We start from the raw sequence: 18,163 nt of genomic DNA, 5'->3' as shown, positions 1-18,163 counted from the left end.
TGTAATAGCAGGCTGTGGCATCAAGCTGGCATCCGGGTAGATTTTAGATATAATATGTGCAGCATAAAACTGATTTGACGTATACGATTGGGTGCTAGAATGCAGAGGTGCTTGACTCGGAGAAAAACAAACACATTCGAATTTAACGTGTATGCGCATCGGAGGTCTTTTTTTCCACGCGTAAAGAAAATTTGAATTTTTAAATCGATTAGTCGGAAAAAGTGTTCTACTGTATAAATTATCGAGAACTATCGGCGTGTGGTAATCGTGAACGAGTTTCGGGAAGTATTAGAGGAGCAAATTGTGATCAATTGTGAAAATTGGTGCGGGAGCGAAAGGACGCTTTAGTTCGTATGCGAAAGTGAGGTTAAGCTATGGCTGGCGATACGCAGCTTCCGGATCCGCCGGATTTGAATACGAGACCGACTGGTGCGATTAGGAAAATTATCCAGGAAACGACAATGGAGGAAGGAGCAAGTGCGACGGAGCTGGTTAGCAAAAAACGAGAATTTTCGAATTTCAACTACACGGTTACGGATTCCGGACCGTATCGAGTATTTTTCGAGATACGCAGTGGGTCAAACGAAAAAACATCTCAAATTAATAAATTTGCTTTGGGAAGTGCCTTGAGGAAAATGAGCCCCTTCAAAAATTTCGTCATTGACATGAAATATGTTAGTCGGCAGAAAATTATAGTGTTTCTGAGCAGCTACAACAAAGCAAATAGTCTTGTCGAAGAAATCAACAAATTGGGTGGCGAGTACAAAGCCTACATACCAAAGCATTTGGTATGTATTACGGGAATTGTGACTGGGATACCAATTAACTTGGATGTTGGCGAGATAAAGAAGGACACGGAAAGTGATGTTCCGATCCTAGATATCGATCGAATGCACCGAGGTAAGGAAAAAATTCCTATTAATAAAATTTGCATAACTTTTCGAGCCCAGCAGTTGCCAGACGCTGTCAGAATCTTTGGGTGCCCTGCCAAGGTTAGGCCATTTACTCCAAGCGTATTATTATGTCAAAAATGTCTGAGATTTGGCCACAACACCCAGAACTGTAGGGGAGCCAAACGATGCGACAAATGCGCGGAACAGCATGATAATAAAGAAGACTTCGAAAATTGCCATAATCCGATCAAGTGTGCAAACTGTCGTAGTTTGGGACACAGTTCTACTGACATAGCCTGCCCAGAAAAAAAGAGACAACAGAACATCAAAATGTTAATGTCCAAGCGAAATTGAACATATGCAGAAGCCAGAGAACAAGTTTCAACGGTCACTCAGAATTTGTATGCTCCACTGCAGGATGCCGCAGAATTTCCTACACCTGCCGAGAGTTTCGCAAGCATGACGCAAGGGAACTATCGTTGGAGAGACCCCTTGCGGGAGCAATGGATAACCACAAACCAGGAACGGAAATCGATTCAACCAGCCGTAAAGCTTTACAAGGATCCAAGCCCATCTATACAGAAAGGTAAGAGAGCCCGTTTTGAAAATCCTGCTAAGCAAACCATGGCAGAAATCGTCACCCAAGAGCGGGATAATATCATCCGCAATGATGGTAGTACCAGTCTTGGCTCGGGACTTCAAAATAAATGGAAAGTGGACGACAAAGAACGCTGGTCAAACGAGGTAAGAGAATCGCAAATATCATTTGAACGAACATTCCAGGAAAAAATGATGTCATTTTATACCGAGTTCATCGGTCTTTTGGGGCCGCAAGAACAAATCAAGGATTTGTTTAACAACTGTACCAAGAAACATTTTAACCTTGCTAATTCGGTGGTACTCAGTCAAAAATAAAATAAAAACAAACAAAAAGAGAAAGAGTTTCCTTTTTTATAAATTAGTTCAAATCATGGCTGATGAATTTAATGGTTTTAAAATACTGCAAGCTAATGTACAAAGTTTCCACAAAAATAAGATCGAAATCCATAGGGTCCTCTCAGGGGGAGATTTCACTGCAGCAATTCTTTCGGAAACATGGACGAATGAGCTCTTTGAACAGACTAACAAATATAACGTATCGGGATACCATTTTATACCTCACTCTAGAGGAGATAACTACGGCGGATCTGGAATTTTGCTGAAAAACTCTTACAACTACAGCAAACTTACCCAATTACAAAACTTATCATCGTCAACTCAAGTTGTCAGAGTAAGAATTGCCAAAATAGATTTGATTTTATGCTCCGTGTATATCAGTCCCTCAGTTTCTACAAGCGAATTTGAGATGGATATCCAATCAATCTTATCCAGCCTTGATCAGTTCAATAAAGTTATTATCGGGGGCGATTTTAATGCCCACCATACAGAATGGGGAGATGACATATGTGACTCTAAAGGAGAGAAATTATTAGACGCAATCAATAGTAGCAGACTTCTTTTGCTGAATGATGGTAGTAAAACCTTCATACCGGCTCAGCTTAACAGGCGTTCAAGTGCCATAGACGTCACTCTGTGTTCTGCAAATATGAAAAGTATGGTAAATTGGAGAGTACTAGATCATGGTATAGCCAGTGATCACATGTGTTTAGAAATACTCTGGGTAACAAAAGTACCAGTTCAGAAGCAATTTTTTTACAACAAGACGAAAATTGCTAAGCAATTATCCGAACTCGATCCCTCGCAAATTAATAACGTCAGCGATTTAACAAAAAACGTCAGATCAATACGAAAACAGAATCGGATGACATCTAAAAGAACGCCAAAATTTTGGTGGTCTGACAGTGTTGATGAGGCTTGGAAGGAAAAAACGGAAGCTAGAAAAAAGTACAACAGATTTTCAACGATTGAGAATTTGATTGAATTTAAGAGGAAAGCTGCAGCTTTTCAGAGAAGAAAAAGGGAAGAAATTCGCAAGAAGTTGGAAGATTTCCCTAATGAAATTGGTCCTTTCGTCAGTTCTAAAGAGCTCTGGATGAAAGTTGGACGTCTAACTGGTAAAAAAGTTTTTACTCTTATTTAATTTTTGGCATTTCGGCGAGTTGTGAAAATTCAAGGTAGAATATTTAGAAAGAACATGAAAGTATTATAGGTGGAAAGATCAAAGCTAGAGCGCTTTGGGTAGAAGAAATTGAATAGTTGGTGAAAATGTGAGCAGGGCTTTTGTTGTGTGAACAGCTTTTAAACTACTTGCGTGATTCTTTGCCGCGCGCCGTTTCAATGTTGATAGGAAGCGATGAAGAAACCCATCGCATTCCTACCCACATTGAAACACGGACGGGTCGAACACATGTGAGATTGTGTCCGACCGGACACAATCTCACATGTGTTCGACCCGTCCGTGTTTCAATGTGGGTAGGAATGCGATGGGTTTCTTCATCGCTTCCTATCAACATTGAAACGGCGCGCGGCAAAGAATCACGCAAGTAGTTTAAAAGCTGTTCACACAACAAAAGCCCTGCTCACATTTTCACCAACTATTCAATTTCTTCTACCCAAAGCGCTCTAGCTTTGATCTTTCCACCTATAATACTTTCATGTTCTTTCTAAATATTCTACCTTGAATTTTCACAACTCGCCGAAATGCCAAAAATTAAATAAGAATATATCCCAGCGGCGATTAAAATAAGATAACAAAAAAGTTTTTAAGAAAGAAAACAACATAATGAATGATGATGAGTCTTTGGCTGAACAATTCCTAGACGTTCATTTTGGTCCACATGACCCTAAACACTATGAAAACCCTCTGCTCATAACTACAGAAAACTTATTGGATAAAGAAAACTGGTACAGGATTTTGGGTAAAAAGAAAAAGTCATCGGCCCCAGGGGAAGATAACCTTTCATACGAATTGTTGGAACATCTTAACGCAGGGCTTACAGAAAAAGTAATTTTCCTTCTGAACGACATGTGGAGAAAGAGTACCATCGACAAGAGCTTGAAAATTATCAAAGTGATTGCGATACCCAAGCCGGGGCGCGATCAAAGTACGATTGCAGGAAAAAGGCCGATTTCTCTCGTACCAGCCATCACAAAGCTAGCAAACTCAGCTGTTCTAGAGCGTCTTCAGAGGTTTCTTGACAAGAAGCGAATACTACCAGATACCTCTTTTGGCTTCCGTAAAAATATGTCAACCAATACTTGTGTAAACTATGTACTTAATTGGATCAAACAAAGTAAAAGACTAAATTTTCTAACAGCACTAATCTGTATTGATTTGTCCAACGCATTTAATGCAGTCATGCTGGATAAACTCGAAGAAATCCTGCAGAGGATTGGAATTCCCCAAGATATATTTCAGTGGACAACATCCTTCTTGAGCAATCGGCAAATTATCCTTCACACAAATAGCAAAACCATTATGAGAACTATAAACAACGGACTCCCGCAAGGTGATGTTTTGTCTCCCACTCTGTTTAACATCTACACCATCGATCTGCACAGGAATATAAATACGGAAGTTGCATTGGTACAATACGCTGACGATTTTGGCATCCTGATTCGGGCAAAAAATATCGATGCTCTCAACGATCTGGGACAGACTTATCTAAGTACGTTCAATAATATGGCAGAGTCACTAAACTTTTCCATCAACCCGGATAAAACGAAAGCGCTACTATTTCAGCATGGTGTTAAAGAGCTTAACATTTCTATTAACGGCACCAAATTGGAAACTGTGAGAAGTCATAAGTACCTGGGTGTAGTCTTCGACCGTTTTCTGAGTTTTGGAATACACATCAAAGAGCTGAGGTCTAAAGTACAAGATCGTCTTAACATGGTAAAGGTTCTCAGTGGGATCAAGCATGGCGCCCACCCCCAATCAATGCTCAAAATACACATGGCACTCTTTAGATCCACTATGGAAATGAACAGCTCCGTATATAACAATTCCAGTATCACAAACCGTAACACAATGGCTGTACTCAACAATCAGTGCCTGAGAAAGGTTACTGGACTAACGAAATCCACTCCAAGAAACATAATCGTCGCTCTCAGTGACCAAGAGCCCGTAGCTCTGCGTCAAGAGTTCGTGGCCTGCAAGGAAATATGCAGACATTTTTCTCGAAACAATGTGGTAGCTGATCAGTTAAAAAGTGTTCAGTTACCAGAAGATAGGGATCGCTGGAAAAAGTTCTCGTATTTAGAACAGACGTACTGGACCCATAAAGAAGTCTTCGATCGTATTCAACCCGTTATTCGCTCAGAAATATTGCAACCTGTGGAAATTTTCCCGGAATTGGAAGGGCTATTAACGGCTAAACAAAATACGAACCCGGCAAAGGCAAAACAATTGGCCTTGTTTGTCATGAATGGCAGAAATATTGGAAGAGGCCGGATATTCACGGATGCTTCCAAGGATGGCTTAAAGTGCTCCATAGGCGTGTATTTTGAATCAGCAAGATGTCCATGGCACTGAGTAAAGAAACGAGTATCACTTCGGTGGAATTAATCGCTATTAGAGAGGCCACACGTGTGATTGAAGAAAGATCGTTGGTCCGTTCTGTTATCTATACCGACTCCAAGGCGTCATGTATTATGCTGCAAACGGCTCAGGAATCAAAAGAAGACGAAAAAATTTTGATTGAAATCCTTCGTATCTGTTCCCTATATCAAGTTGCTATACAGTGGATCCCCAGTCACGTTTCTATTAGTGGCAATGAAATAGCAGATGGTCTGGCCAAGCACGGCCTTCATTCGGCTAACATATACGAAAACTACCTTATGTTGAAAGATACACAGAAAAAAATAATGACTATTACGTGTCATTGAAAATGGTTGTCTGTAAAATAAAACAACTTGTAATTTCAAAAACATTTAATTTTAAGTTGATTCCTGTGAAAGTACTTGAAAAATCATTGGATGTAACAGCAAATGTCCTGTAACAAAAATGAGCATGACATTTCCCGTACTTTTACAGGTCAAAATCATTTATTTTTAAGTGAGCACATTTTACAGGCTGTTTTTAAAATACAGGACAGAAAAATTTAATTGAATCACGCATGTATCGAAAAAAAAAAATGAATTAGTAAAAAACTTGAAGTTAAAATTAAATTTGTTGAAAGTTTTTATCCAGTGATTAATTTGCGAAGAATAACTTCAGTTATTCAAAACAGTGAAATATTTCGAGTGCACGAAAAATGGAAAGCGAATTATTTCAAGTTGTCATTCTCTTTTTCTTTCTTTTTGTTGTCGTTTTTTTCAGTTTTGTTTACATCAACAATGGGAATTTGATTCGCAGAGTTGGTTTAGAATTTAGGAAAGGTAAGTAGAACTGATTTTATACGGAATCAATCTATCATAGAACAAATTTTAATTTTCTTAAAGGTTCGGAACGCGAAAGGAGAAAAAAATGCAAGTTAAGTCCCGCAGATAGCGAATAGAGGTGACTCGACGCTGTGTATGTCACCTGATGTGTTTCTCGAAAAGTGAGATTTGTTTCTCACGTCCATCAAACATCTGAATCCCATTTACATCTAAAATAACCATGCATTGCTACGGAATTGCACCCGATTCAGACGACTTTAAGCGTTCCCTGAAGGTCTTCGATAAAAGAAAACTCCCGGCGGGGATATGCTACTGGAAAACATTACACACCCAAAGACAACAAAATTTTGGCGCTTGATTGAACTGCTGCGATCGCTGCGATGTGAAATGGTAAGCAATCCAGTATCTTTAGTTGACATTCTATGAACATCTACCCCGAATTAGTTTTTGAATAGATATTTTTCTACTTATCGTGCTATACTTAAACAAGTCGGTATTGTTTTGGAAAATATTTGAGAAAATTTATTTTTTTCTATTTCGCTTTAAGATTGCCTTAAAACATAAGAAATTCATGTCCACAGTATCCATTGAATCACAATCAAATGCAATAACTGTCCAGTACGCCGAAAACATTAAGCATGACCATCGTAAGAATCGGTTACTTCAAAGTCAAAGTGCTACTGATGAGGGAGGATACCGGCCCTCCAATTAAGCGCTAATCGTAAACCAAACAAGCATTCGGAAAACATCGATGCCCAGGCGAAGATCTTGAACTTCCGACCGATTATAGCTGAAGTTGCACGGGGCTTCCGGGGCAAATACTGGTGGCACAAATGACGTTTTTGTTAGGCCACAGCTGATGTTATTACTCAAACGCTCAGCGTTCAGGTTCAGATCAAATGAGGAAAGCAAATAAGATTGTGCTGGTAAGTTTTACCTTAGAAGGTGTATTTTTTATAGGACAAGGATATTATTTAAAAATTTTTTTGCTCAGATTGTAGAAACCAATGATTAAATGATCATTACCTGAAGTTGTAATTTGATTTGTTTATTCTAACTTTTCCAGACTCCAATTATGTTTTGGGCTCAACGGCCGTTTATCGAAATCTATATGGATTTTATTATGCTCATCGACGTCTTGCGAAATCCGACAGATGACCGGAGAGCGATGATCGCTTCGAAATCGCCGACAGTAGCAGTATATAAAAGAAAACTTTCCAAGTAGTCCGGAAAAGGCTTACGTATGTGTGGAGGTGAGCAAGAAAAACATCGTAGATTGTCGTACGAAACCGCCGTGGACTTCGAAGAATCAGCGGCAATGAAAACCGGGTTTTAAATTCCTCCTCGGGAGTTCAGTTTTAGAAAATCTTGGATTCATATTTATAAGTTGAGTGATATCTTTCTGTTTTGAGTTCAATGTTAGCCAATTATAATAAAAACTGCAAAGAATTGAATTTTTCATTAATTTATTTCTAATTGGGAAAGAAAAAGCTCTAGAATTAAATTACGTGCATATTGTTTTACATGTAGCTTGGAATTACAGGTCACTTGTAATTACAGTCCGCTTGCAAATACAGGTCACTTTAATTTACAGGCCTGTAATTTTATATGGTCACTGAAAAATAATTGTCCTCGACCTGTAAAATAACGGTAAATGTCCTGCTCCTTTTTGTTACAGGACATTTACTGTAATTTTACAGAAAATAATTTTTGCTGTGTAGCATGATTTTCTTTAAACGTACCTTGGACGAAAAAACAAAAAGTTGGTACAACTCATATTCTGAGGACAAAGGAAAAATTTTCCATTCCCTCCAACCTGTGTTTTCAAAAACACCTTGGTTCATAGGACAAGAGATGAACGGGCGTGATATTCGTCTCCTAAATCGTTTGATGGCCACTCACGATTTTTCCAAATATTGGTTAGCAAGAATGAAAATTGTAGACGATGCAAACTGTGACAACTGCTCTAAACCAGAAACCGCTAATCATGTAATAATGGAATGTCCCAGTTTCACAGCTTTGAGATCACAGTACGACTTTGATGGCAAATATGCAAATATCCAGGACCTCTTCAAATCAAAAAACATCACGCTCTACAAGCAAATCGCAGATTTTGTACGCAAAGCAAATATCGACCTTTAATCCGTAAAATCAATGAAAACAGGGCATATAGTCTTTGCCACTGGCCCTTCCCCCCTTGGACTGCGGCCCAAACAGCAGGCGGTCCAGCAGTAGAAAGAAGAAGAAGAAGAGAAAAACAAAACACAGGAGAATACTTGCCATAGAATGGCAATTGGAAGCCTTCCCCTTGACCACCTGACCGATACACGGGACGACTTGAAGCAGGAACGGGCGGTCGTTGGTGGTCAGGAAAAAGAACTTCCAAATTGCCTTGATTGGTGCGTCCCGACATCCAGAAGAGATTCGACAGATTGGTTTCTGTGTTCAAAGCATCGTTAGCAGCAGGTAGTGGCAAAGAGTTGACATCCGTGGTGAAATGTGCAACATAACGGGTAAAATGAGGCTGAGTTGAGGCACATGATGCGGGGCTGGAAGGCAGAGGTGCGTGACTCGGGGAAAAACAATAAACAGCAGAATACTTGCCATGGCATGGCAGTTGGAAGTCTCCCCCTGAGGTGGCTCAGCCGATAAACGGGACGACTTGCGGCAGGAACAAACGGTCGTTGGTGGTCAGAGAAGAGAACTTCCGAACTGGCATGGTTGTTGCGTCCCGATGTCCAATAATAAGGTGGTTGAAATTGGTCACTATTGAGGGCCACGAAATTGTCTGGAATTATAATCCGCAAACTCACGGAAGTACATTCCCTTTGGCCACGATTCAGGATCTAACGCTTGTTGCTTGGCGTCTAGCGAAATCCCAACTTTAAATGATATAAACCGGTAGGAACTTATGTATATCACTTCCTCTGGGAACCAGTTTCACGACGTTGGCCTCTTCAATTCCAAGGTTGGTTTGAACCATGGCCCGAACGGCGTCTTCGGAGACGTCAGGTTTAATCCGCGACAGATAAATCCAAAATAATTTAGGATTATCGTCGTCGCAGAGTGGGATAGATACGATGTTTTCTGAAGCATGTTTGGAACCCAATTTGCAAGGTTCGGTGGATGCTGCACTAGGGATCCGAGTACGCTTCAAAGGGCGTCTCAGCTCAGGCGTAGGCGTCGATTTCTCCCACAATGGGGCACGAATCGGTTTACGGGCTATCTGTTGAATGTCAGATCTTAGTTCCGTGATCGCATTCGTAAGCAGCGTAAGAGCGTTATTTTCTGGTGGAGCGCCAAATGTCATCGAACGATAGCTAGCATTCGAAACCAATGCAGCACAGTCATCGCAAAACCAAAAGCAATTTTTGGAAAACGTGTCCATTTGCCTAGACATGCTTTTTGTTAAGCCCGTACACGCAATATGGAATCGCTTATTGCAGACGCCTTTGCAAGCGATGTGCTCGATTCCAGTGATTCCTTCGTTGCTTTTCGAGCAGTTAGGTTCCATTGCGCCTACAGGTATACAATGAAAACTTGTTGACCAAAGCTTTATACGGATGCGATGCTAGGTTCCAATTTTTTATGTAAGACGTCGCAACGGTAGGAAAAAAACGAGCCGGGTGTTTACTTAAGCGTCTTTAGTGTAAACAAAACGAACTGATAGCACTCGTAACTTCAACACGAATTATCACTTTGTTCTTTTTGTTAAACACGAACTTTCGATTTTATCCGAGTTCTGTAGAGATTTTTCTTAGAGAAGAGTTAGACTTCGATATTTAAACGAACGAAAAACACATTAAAACGGGTAATTTTAAAACCGAAAGACGATAACAATATGCATCAATAGACAGGCAGAGGGAGGCAACGTTACACGTTTTGTCTATGTATCGTGTGACCAACATCTTTTAAATAAGTGGTCGTGAATCTCGTTTTTAAGCTTTTTTTTCCTCAGATTTAAGCTTTTTTTACCTTGAGAAGATAGGAGACGAAAGCTTAAATCTGGGGGAAATCCGAAAGATGTGCTCCATACGGTTTGAATAGCGTTGCCGCCGTCTGTAGACAGGGTTGCAATTTGCAATTGTATTGTTTGGCATAGTAATAATATTGACACAGGTAGATGCTTTTTTACCAAATATGTTTTAGTACAAATTCTCAATGAACCTTACTGCATGATTCATTCGATGTTTTCGATGTAAATTTTTGATTCAAAACTATAGTGACGTTCAAAAGGAATAAGCAAGCTGCCATCTATCTCATAGCTGATATTTTTTTCATTTTCACACATTTCGGTTTAGCTATCCAACTAACGCCTAACAATATTTAAAGACTGTACAAGTGTATAATGACTGAAAAAAAGATACAGTTACAGGAAATTTAAGATTGCTTCACAATAATTACGCTTGGCAGGACATGTTGCGATAATGATGGACGACTGTCCTGCAAACAGGTATTTGCTGAAAATTCGGTACGAACGAGACGAGCAGAGGCGCAACGAGCGAGGTGGTTAGATAGACCAAGTGGAGCGTTATCTGGTGAATGTGGGTTGTCCGAGAAGTTGGAGAACGGTCAGTACCCAGATAACCAGAAATCGTAAAGTGGTGTTCAATGTAGATTGTATAAGCATCCAGTTTAGATTGGAATTGTATAAACACCATGTTGTAGCTAAACCAAGTTATATTTTATCGTGTATGATTTGTATAGTTCATTATATATGTACGATAAGATTTTGTTAATCGTATAGAAAGATCAATAAAGTTGTTTGGAATCGCAGTAGAATCAGTAAAGGTCAATATTTAATCCCACTGTACAACTAAGCAATCTTTCATGCTTGCGATCCATGATGACATATTATTTCCATGAAAAGTCGTAAAGTAATTGTGAGAACATCGTATAATGGAATTCAAACAATTTATTCGTTGTTGTCATTCAAAGTCGCTTATTGAGATAAAATTAATCGGTAAACAATTGTTAATACATACCCCGTTCGTTTTTGGTAACATTCGATTTTGGCAACATTCGATTTTGGTAACATCCGATTTTGGCACATGTGCCAAAATCGAACGGTTTTTAGAAGCGACATTACCGTTTAGTTTTCTCTATAACAGGACCAATATAATTTAGACCAACACCAAAAATACGTATTTACGTTCAGAAATGGTGATAAACAACAACAACAAAAACAAATTATTTTTTTAAATTGATAAAGTACTCAAAAATTACAAAAAAATGAAAAATTAAAAAAAAATTAAAAACAAATACAAACAAAAGCCTAAAAATGACAAAACCAACTTGAAAATGATGAAGAATGACAAAAACAGCAAAAATGCCCAAAAAAGCAAAGATTGTAAACAAAACAAAAATACTGCAAAATGCATCAAAAACATGAGAAAAAACATCTATAAAAATTTTAAAATTGGTCGGAAACAGACGTAAAATAACGTTAATGATAATAAAAATAGTTATTTTGTAAAAATAAGAGAAACAAATTTCAGATAAAAAACCGTTCGATTTTGGCAACATTCGATTTTGGCAACACAAAATTTTCGGACATGTTGCCAAAAACGAACGGGGTCTGTAATGCAATTCCTATGCTAAGTAATATCCTAATCATCTTATGCCAACAATTGCAACAATTAAATCCTTGACGAATTTTGTTGCAAAAATGAAGGTAGTTTTAATTAAGAAAAAAATTGCAAAAATGAAAAAAGTGGCACATACAGCCGGCGTTTGCAAAAACACAGGAAACGCTTCAAAAAATCTGGTTCTGTGGATTCATCAGATCAGATGCTGCTTCTAAAACATCTCCGACAGAAGAAGATTCACTGTTGTCCCAGGAAGTGTTATGGTTATGTTTGTTATGAAAGCTGTGTATGAATGATAAATAATACATCCTAATTTAATTTTAGCAGCAATGGTTCGCTTGACATCTATGTATTGCAGATTATCGAATAGTTTGACAGTACAGTAAATAGCTAGCTAAGATCGCACAAAGCTGAATACTATTATTGATTGTAATAGAATCGTCTATGAGATAGATTTAAGTTGTAAATCAAAAAACGGTATTAAAATAATCGGAATTATGGAACATGAGACGAATTTGATACAAATAAAGAACAAGTAAAATAATTCAGAAGAATCGGTTTTATCGGGATATTTTTTACAGGAACTTGCTTAACACAATCAAGTAACTGTTTTTGTTTATATCATAATCAATTTCATTAAAAAAGAAAATTTTCCGATTGGAATTTTATAGAAAAATCAAGGCCATAGCTCCATATTCCAATTTGTATTTCAAGTTCAGATTTTGGTTAAAATTAAATTCGAATTTTCATATCAATATTCCGATTGCATAATGTTAAAGGGTGATACGGTCAAAGCTTGGTCAATATCAACTTGACGTATTTCTTTCAATTTTTGCATTTAAAAAACCTGAACACCCCTAATTTTGAAGGTGTGTGTTTGTGTAGAATCTTGCTCCTATTTTGATTTTGGAATTCAGTTGTCAAAATGCCGTCCAAGGAAGAAGAGCAGTGTATCAAAATTTTGCTCGCGCATCGCGAAAATCCGAGCTACTCACACGCAATGCTGGCAAAATCGCTGAAAGTTGCCAAATCAACCGTTAAAAATGTAATTAAAGTGTTTGAAGAACGTTTGTCGACAGCCAGGAAGTCTGGATCGGGGGGAAATCGAAAACCGGGAGCCGCTGAGACGACAAAGAGAGTTGCCGGTAGTTTCAAGCGAAATCCTATCCTCTCTTTCCGAGATGCCGCAAATAAGCTGGGTGTATCGTCTACAACCGTGCATCGAGCCAAAAAACGAGCCGGACTATCGACTTACAAGAAGGTAGTGACTCCAAATCGCGATGATAAACAAAATACGACGGCCAAAGCGCGATCCCGGAGGCTGTACTCGACGATGCTGACGAAGTTTGACTGCGTGATAATGGACGACGAAACCTACGTCAAAGCCGACTACAACCAGCTTCCGGGACAGGAATTTTATACGGCAAAAGGAAGGGGAAAGGTAGCAGATATTTTCGAGCACATGAAACTGTCAAAGTTCGCGAAGAAATATCTGGTTGGCCAAGCCATCTGTACCTGTGGCTTGAAAAGCAGCATTTTCATAGCTTCCGGGACTGTCAACCAAGAAATTTACGTGAAAGAGTGTTTGAATAAACATCTGCTGCCTTTCCTAAAGAAGACCAAAAAAACTGCTAAGAACGAGCAGCAGTTCAAGGGAAACTGGCTTTCTGGGACGACAATTCACGGCACGGCAATTCGGATTTGGAAAAGCGGAAGCCTAACTGAATATGCTTCCTTAATTTTATTCTAATTAAACTTGAAAAAGAAATTTAAGTTGATTTTTTGAATAAACGATTGCACCAATTTACACGCATTTTCCCTTGACCAAATTTCCGTTCACTCTTTAAACCCAGAATCCATTTTTGAACACCCTTCAAAAAGATAGTTTTTAAATGCTTCAAATGAGGTTGAAAACTTATCAAAAAAGCTTTTTCGTTCAGTGCTAAGGTTATCGTATCTTTTTTTCATTTTTTTCAAGGGGGGCTTGACAAAGATTTTTGTTCAAATTTTTGCCCTGTCGGTACCTACAACTATACCGACAATCCTCACCTAAAATCGTCAAGCAAATGCGACAATTCTCACCTACGTTGACTAAGATTGTAAAGTAAGAACTCAGAAAGTTCATCAGAAGTGACGATTCTAGGCTTAAGTGACGACTCTAGGCTAAAAAGACAATTGGAATGGAGTGACTTGACTATCGTCACCTCACGCGTGGCGTAGGATAAGGACCATAGTAAAACGACTGTAATCGAGACAAAAATAAAGGACGAGGTACGAACCGGGTGTCCAAGCTATGATGAGTGGTATTCGTCGAAAAGTTCGAGATTTTATCAAAACCAATTCGTTATATTGTTTTGTTATTTGTTCTTTTTTTTTTGTAAATTCTTTATTTGAAACGGCTCATACCTTGAGGTTTTAAGGTACCAAACTCGTTTTTTTACAATTTATTTCTTAGCTTAACACTTCTATTCAAGAGGAAAAAAGAGATAGAAAGGGAAACATGAAAATAAAAAGAATCATAGGCGAAGATCGATAGATTTAAAGAAAAGGTACATTTCGAACATATAGTACAAGTCAACCATAACCAGCACATCCCTCACCGGAACGTTGAGTGGTTTTCATAGGGCCCGAAGGGAGTCTCTAAAATTCGTTCTGGGGATAAGGTGTACCTCACACGACCAAACAATATGCTCGATGTCATGGTAACCTTGACCGCAGCTATACAAATTGCTGTCAGCAATGTCAAAACGATAGAGTACCGCGTCTAAGGAGTAATGATTGATAATGGAGACACCGACCCAATTCATCCTCGTCCCATTTGCGCTGCCAGTTGACAAGAGAATTTTTTCGGACCAAGAAGTAAAATTCGTTGAAAACGATTTCACGTTGATACGTGTCGCCTTCCATCGCACCACCCTTGTCCAGAGAGTCTGCCTTCTCATTACCCTGTATCGAGCAATGAGAGGGAACTCAAACAAAGGTGATGGTAAAGCGACGTCTTGTAAGAGTAGTCAATATATCCCGTATCTTCTAAGGGAAGTACGGCGAGTGCTTTCCCGGTTTTATTGAGCGCATTGCTTCAACAGAGCTCAGACTATCCGTTACAATATAGTAGTGTTCAACAGAGCGTGAAGCGACGCTGTCCAAGTCCAGCCCAGTGAATAGCTGCTAACTCCGCTATAAATACAGAGCATGGTGACTGGAGATTAAAAGAGGCGCTAGTTAACTCGTGTTCAACGAGTTGTCCTGTTGATTCTTCGATTAGGGACCCATTGGTATTTTTTCTTTAAAGTGCAGCTCCGAGATAGACCCGTTTAAATGCACCCAGTTTTAAGATAAACTATGCTTTGAGGATCCCTCCTCTGACGACTTGAGGTCCGGCCTTTACTCGCAACTCGAGGCTTGCTTGGTAACCACGACTATCGTGTCCTTCACCTCTGTTCGAGACCACTGCTAGAGATCAATGACCTCTCCTCTAACGACTTCTGATCTTAGCTACGCTTGGTTTGCCTTGAGGCCCTCTCTTCTTCGCCAGTCCGTGTGCTGATCACAAGCAGCTTATCCTGGACACGCGCCTGTCACAGCACTCGTCCGGGGCTTTAAGAAACTACTCGGCGAAGAAGTCATCCTACACCAACTCGAGTGATTCACTCACTCTTCTCCCAACGAGTTAGACTGTGGAGAAGGTAAAGTCTTATCCCCGCAACTTCCATCCGAGGGAGCGCGACGGAGATGGAGGTATCCTAACACAGCGTTCGCGACGTACCTCGCGGCACGGCATACGCAGAAGGTAAACCCAAGTAGCATTTAAAATTTCATAGCAGGCTACTCAATAAAGTTTTGGTTTAATAAGGGGCTTGAGAAGTCTAATAAAACTTTCGGTGATACTGGGGATGTCTTATCTTTGTGTGATTTCCTGCAATCGAACCCGCAGCTCGAAGCGCCAACAGCGCCATCCGAAGAAAATTGACGCTACACTCCGACGGCAACAAGCTGAATTCCGATCCGGACGATCATGTGTGGACCACATCACAACGCTACGAATCATACTGAAACAAATCAACGAATTCCAGGACTCTCTTCTGCTGGTGTTCGTTGATTTCGAAAAAACATTCGACAGACTGAACTATGAAAACATCTGAGCTGCTCTTAGACGACGAGGTGTTCCAGAGAAGCTAGTCCATATCAATGATACACAGCAATAGGCATTTTCGTGCAAAGTTTTGCACGAACTTTCCTAAAAGCTATTGATCTTCGTCTATAATACTTTTTATTTTCATATTTCCGTATCTATTCTCTTTTCTCTCAAAAAAGTGAACTTTAAGAAGTAAAAAAACTATTGTAAAAAAGAAACTAAACGAGTTTGGCTCCTTAAAGCCTAAAGGTATGAGCCGTTTCAAATAAATAATTTACAAAAAAAAAAAAGTTTTGCACGACGGCGTCTAGCCCTATCCAGTCCCAGTAACTGCTACAGTAAGACAACGATGTATCTTAGCATCGCTACACTTTCTCTTCGTAATGGATGAGATCCTGACTGGATCGATTTACTGAAGACTAAACCGTGGAATGCCGTGGAATCCTTAAGGACATCGAAGAAGAGGCAGGCCCTGAAGCTCGTGGCGGCGTAGTCTAGCCGCTGAAATTCGCACAGTTGACGAGAACCTTGGCTGGCAGCAAGTGAAGACGCTGGCTCCGAATCGCCAACAGTTGAGATCTCTTATCTCAGCCCTATGCGTCGGTCAATCGGCGCTGGACCCTGAGGTAGGTAGGTAGGCCAAAACGGCATTCTACTCCGACCGTGGTCCGATCTTCTTCCTTCTTTAGGCTGGCATCTTTGGGGCTGGAAACCCTAGGCTTTTTGCCCGCCGTGTGCCGCTCGAGAGTAGTTTATCCTAGACTCGCGCCTGTCACAGCACACGTATGGGCCTTTACGCTTACGACTCAGATGAATCCCGACGGTGATGTCATCCAACCCGGAAAAAATTAAATGTATAGTGGTCTAAGGTGGGCATTTTGAGCTATTGTCACTCTTGTATTGTTATTTTTTTGGTTCTACTTGATAGCAAAATTCCAAGAAAAAAAAGAGTTACAAATCGCTTGATTGGTTCGATTTAATTTTTATTTTTTGAAAAGTACGGGAACTTTGTCATCACCCTGTATGTACATAAGGTGACAGCATTTAAACACAAATGCAGTTATTATAATGCAACATTTGTGTTTTGGTAGCTTTCTTTAATAGCTGAAAATACTAGGATAAATGTCTTCTTATCAGCAGGTGCGTAGAAATGCCATTCGATTATCGGATTGCTTACCCTAGAGATTACAATTTCATTCATTTAATCAGCATGGACCTTGGTATAGGTAAGCAGATATTCAAAACGATACTTTCGATATTTTCAAGTACCAGACAAGTACTCAAACGAGTAAAATTGTATTGATAAAGTGCTCAGTGTCATTCAAAACACGGCCGTAGAATGTCTGCGTCCGATGAATTAGCCACCAAACTGAGGCAGCAACTGGCAAAAAGAACGAGCATTGCTAGACCACAATGTCCTCCACCACCACCACCGAGGCTTCGAGAAGGACCTCCAATGCTTGCGCCGATATTTAATAGAGCCGTTTCAAATCCAGAGCCGAAAATTCAAAAACCAACCGTCGATCGTTCTACAAGTGTTAAGGAATTGGCAAAACGTTTCCAAAGTCAGAATTCGTGCAATAGTACGTCATCGACGGTCCGCAGTTGCGAGGCCACCAAGAACTTCGACAACCACTACGACAGTGCTGCTTCAAGTGGCTACGATAGCCATATCTACGAGGAAATACCGGAAAGGTAGGAAGCATAACCTACCTGGCACATTAACAAAAAAATAAAATAAGTCAAGCAGACGATTTTTTAGAATTGGATACCCAATAAAGACTATGATCTCATTTTTTAATAAGAAGTAAATGATCTGATTTTTTCCCACAAAAATCAGTTATTTTTAAATAATTTAAAAAAAATTTCATATTATTTTTGGATTGCTTCAAATACAGAACAACAACTCATGAGTATTAAAATTTTCAAATTTCCAGAATGCCAAACACTAACTTCCAGGAGCATGACTCTTACTGGAGCGATTCAACTTTTGATTCCGAGTAAGTTAATTTCAGGTATCAGAAGTTAATTTTTCTAAACAAAGCCCACTTTTGGTCACTTTTACTGTTTATTTTCAGCACTGATACAGAATATGAGTCAATTCCAGAAGAAAGTGAAGTGCCCCGTAAACTAACAAACCAGACTTTAACCAAATCTTTTTTAAATGAGGGAAAAAGTGAAGTTCAAAATCGTTTGGATAGAATTTTTGCTACAAAGGATAATAC

At 39.5% G+C, this 18,163-nt stretch overlaps 1 protein-coding gene and 1 long non-coding RNA gene across 2 annotated transcripts; both read left to right on the top strand.

The window, feature by feature from the left end:
- The first annotated feature begins 6,158 nt into the window (after positions 1-6,158).
- On the top strand, positions 6,159-7,771 carry LOC129749962 (uncharacterized). The gene is made up of 3 exons (XR_008738230.1): positions 6,159-6,212; positions 6,276-6,605; positions 7,282-7,771. It is a non-coding gene; the product is annotated as an uncharacterized LOC129749962 (long non-coding RNA).
- Positions 7,772-17,277: 9,506 nt separating this feature from the next.
- On the top strand, positions 17,278-18,160 carry LOC129742728 (uncharacterized). Its single transcript, XM_055734672.1, has 4 exons — positions 17,278-17,633; positions 17,876-17,938; positions 18,017-18,114; positions 18,156-18,160. The coding sequence occupies exons 1-4, from the start codon at positions 17,278-17,280 to the stop codon at positions 18,158-18,160; spliced, it is 522 nt and encodes a 173-aa protein (XP_055590647.1).
- Positions 18,161-18,163: the final 3 nt, after the last annotated feature.

This window comes from Uranotaenia lowii, chromosome 2 (genome assembly GCF_029784155.1).
Source record: "Uranotaenia lowii strain MFRU-FL chromosome 2, ASM2978415v1, whole genome shotgun sequence".
Classification (NCBI taxonomy): Eukaryota; Metazoa; Arthropoda; class Insecta; order Diptera; family Culicidae; genus Uranotaenia; species Uranotaenia lowii.
Note: the sequence above shows the minus strand (reverse complement) of the source record. Positions and strands in the feature narration are given on the sequence as shown.

Bases quoted from the DNA above. Each gene is read 5' to 3' on its own strand.
- LOC129742728 (XM_055734672.1), top strand. From the start codon at position 17,278: ATGTCTGCGTCCGATGAATTAGCCACCAAACTGAGGCAGCAACTGGCA. The intron at 17,634-17,875 runs GTAGGAAGCATA...TCAAATTTCCAG, and splicing joins TACGAGGAAATACCGGAAAG to AATGCCAAACACTAACTTCC. The intron at 17,939-18,016 runs GTAAGTTAATTT...GTTTATTTTCAG, and splicing joins GATTCAACTTTTGATTCCGA to CACTGATACAGAATATGAGT.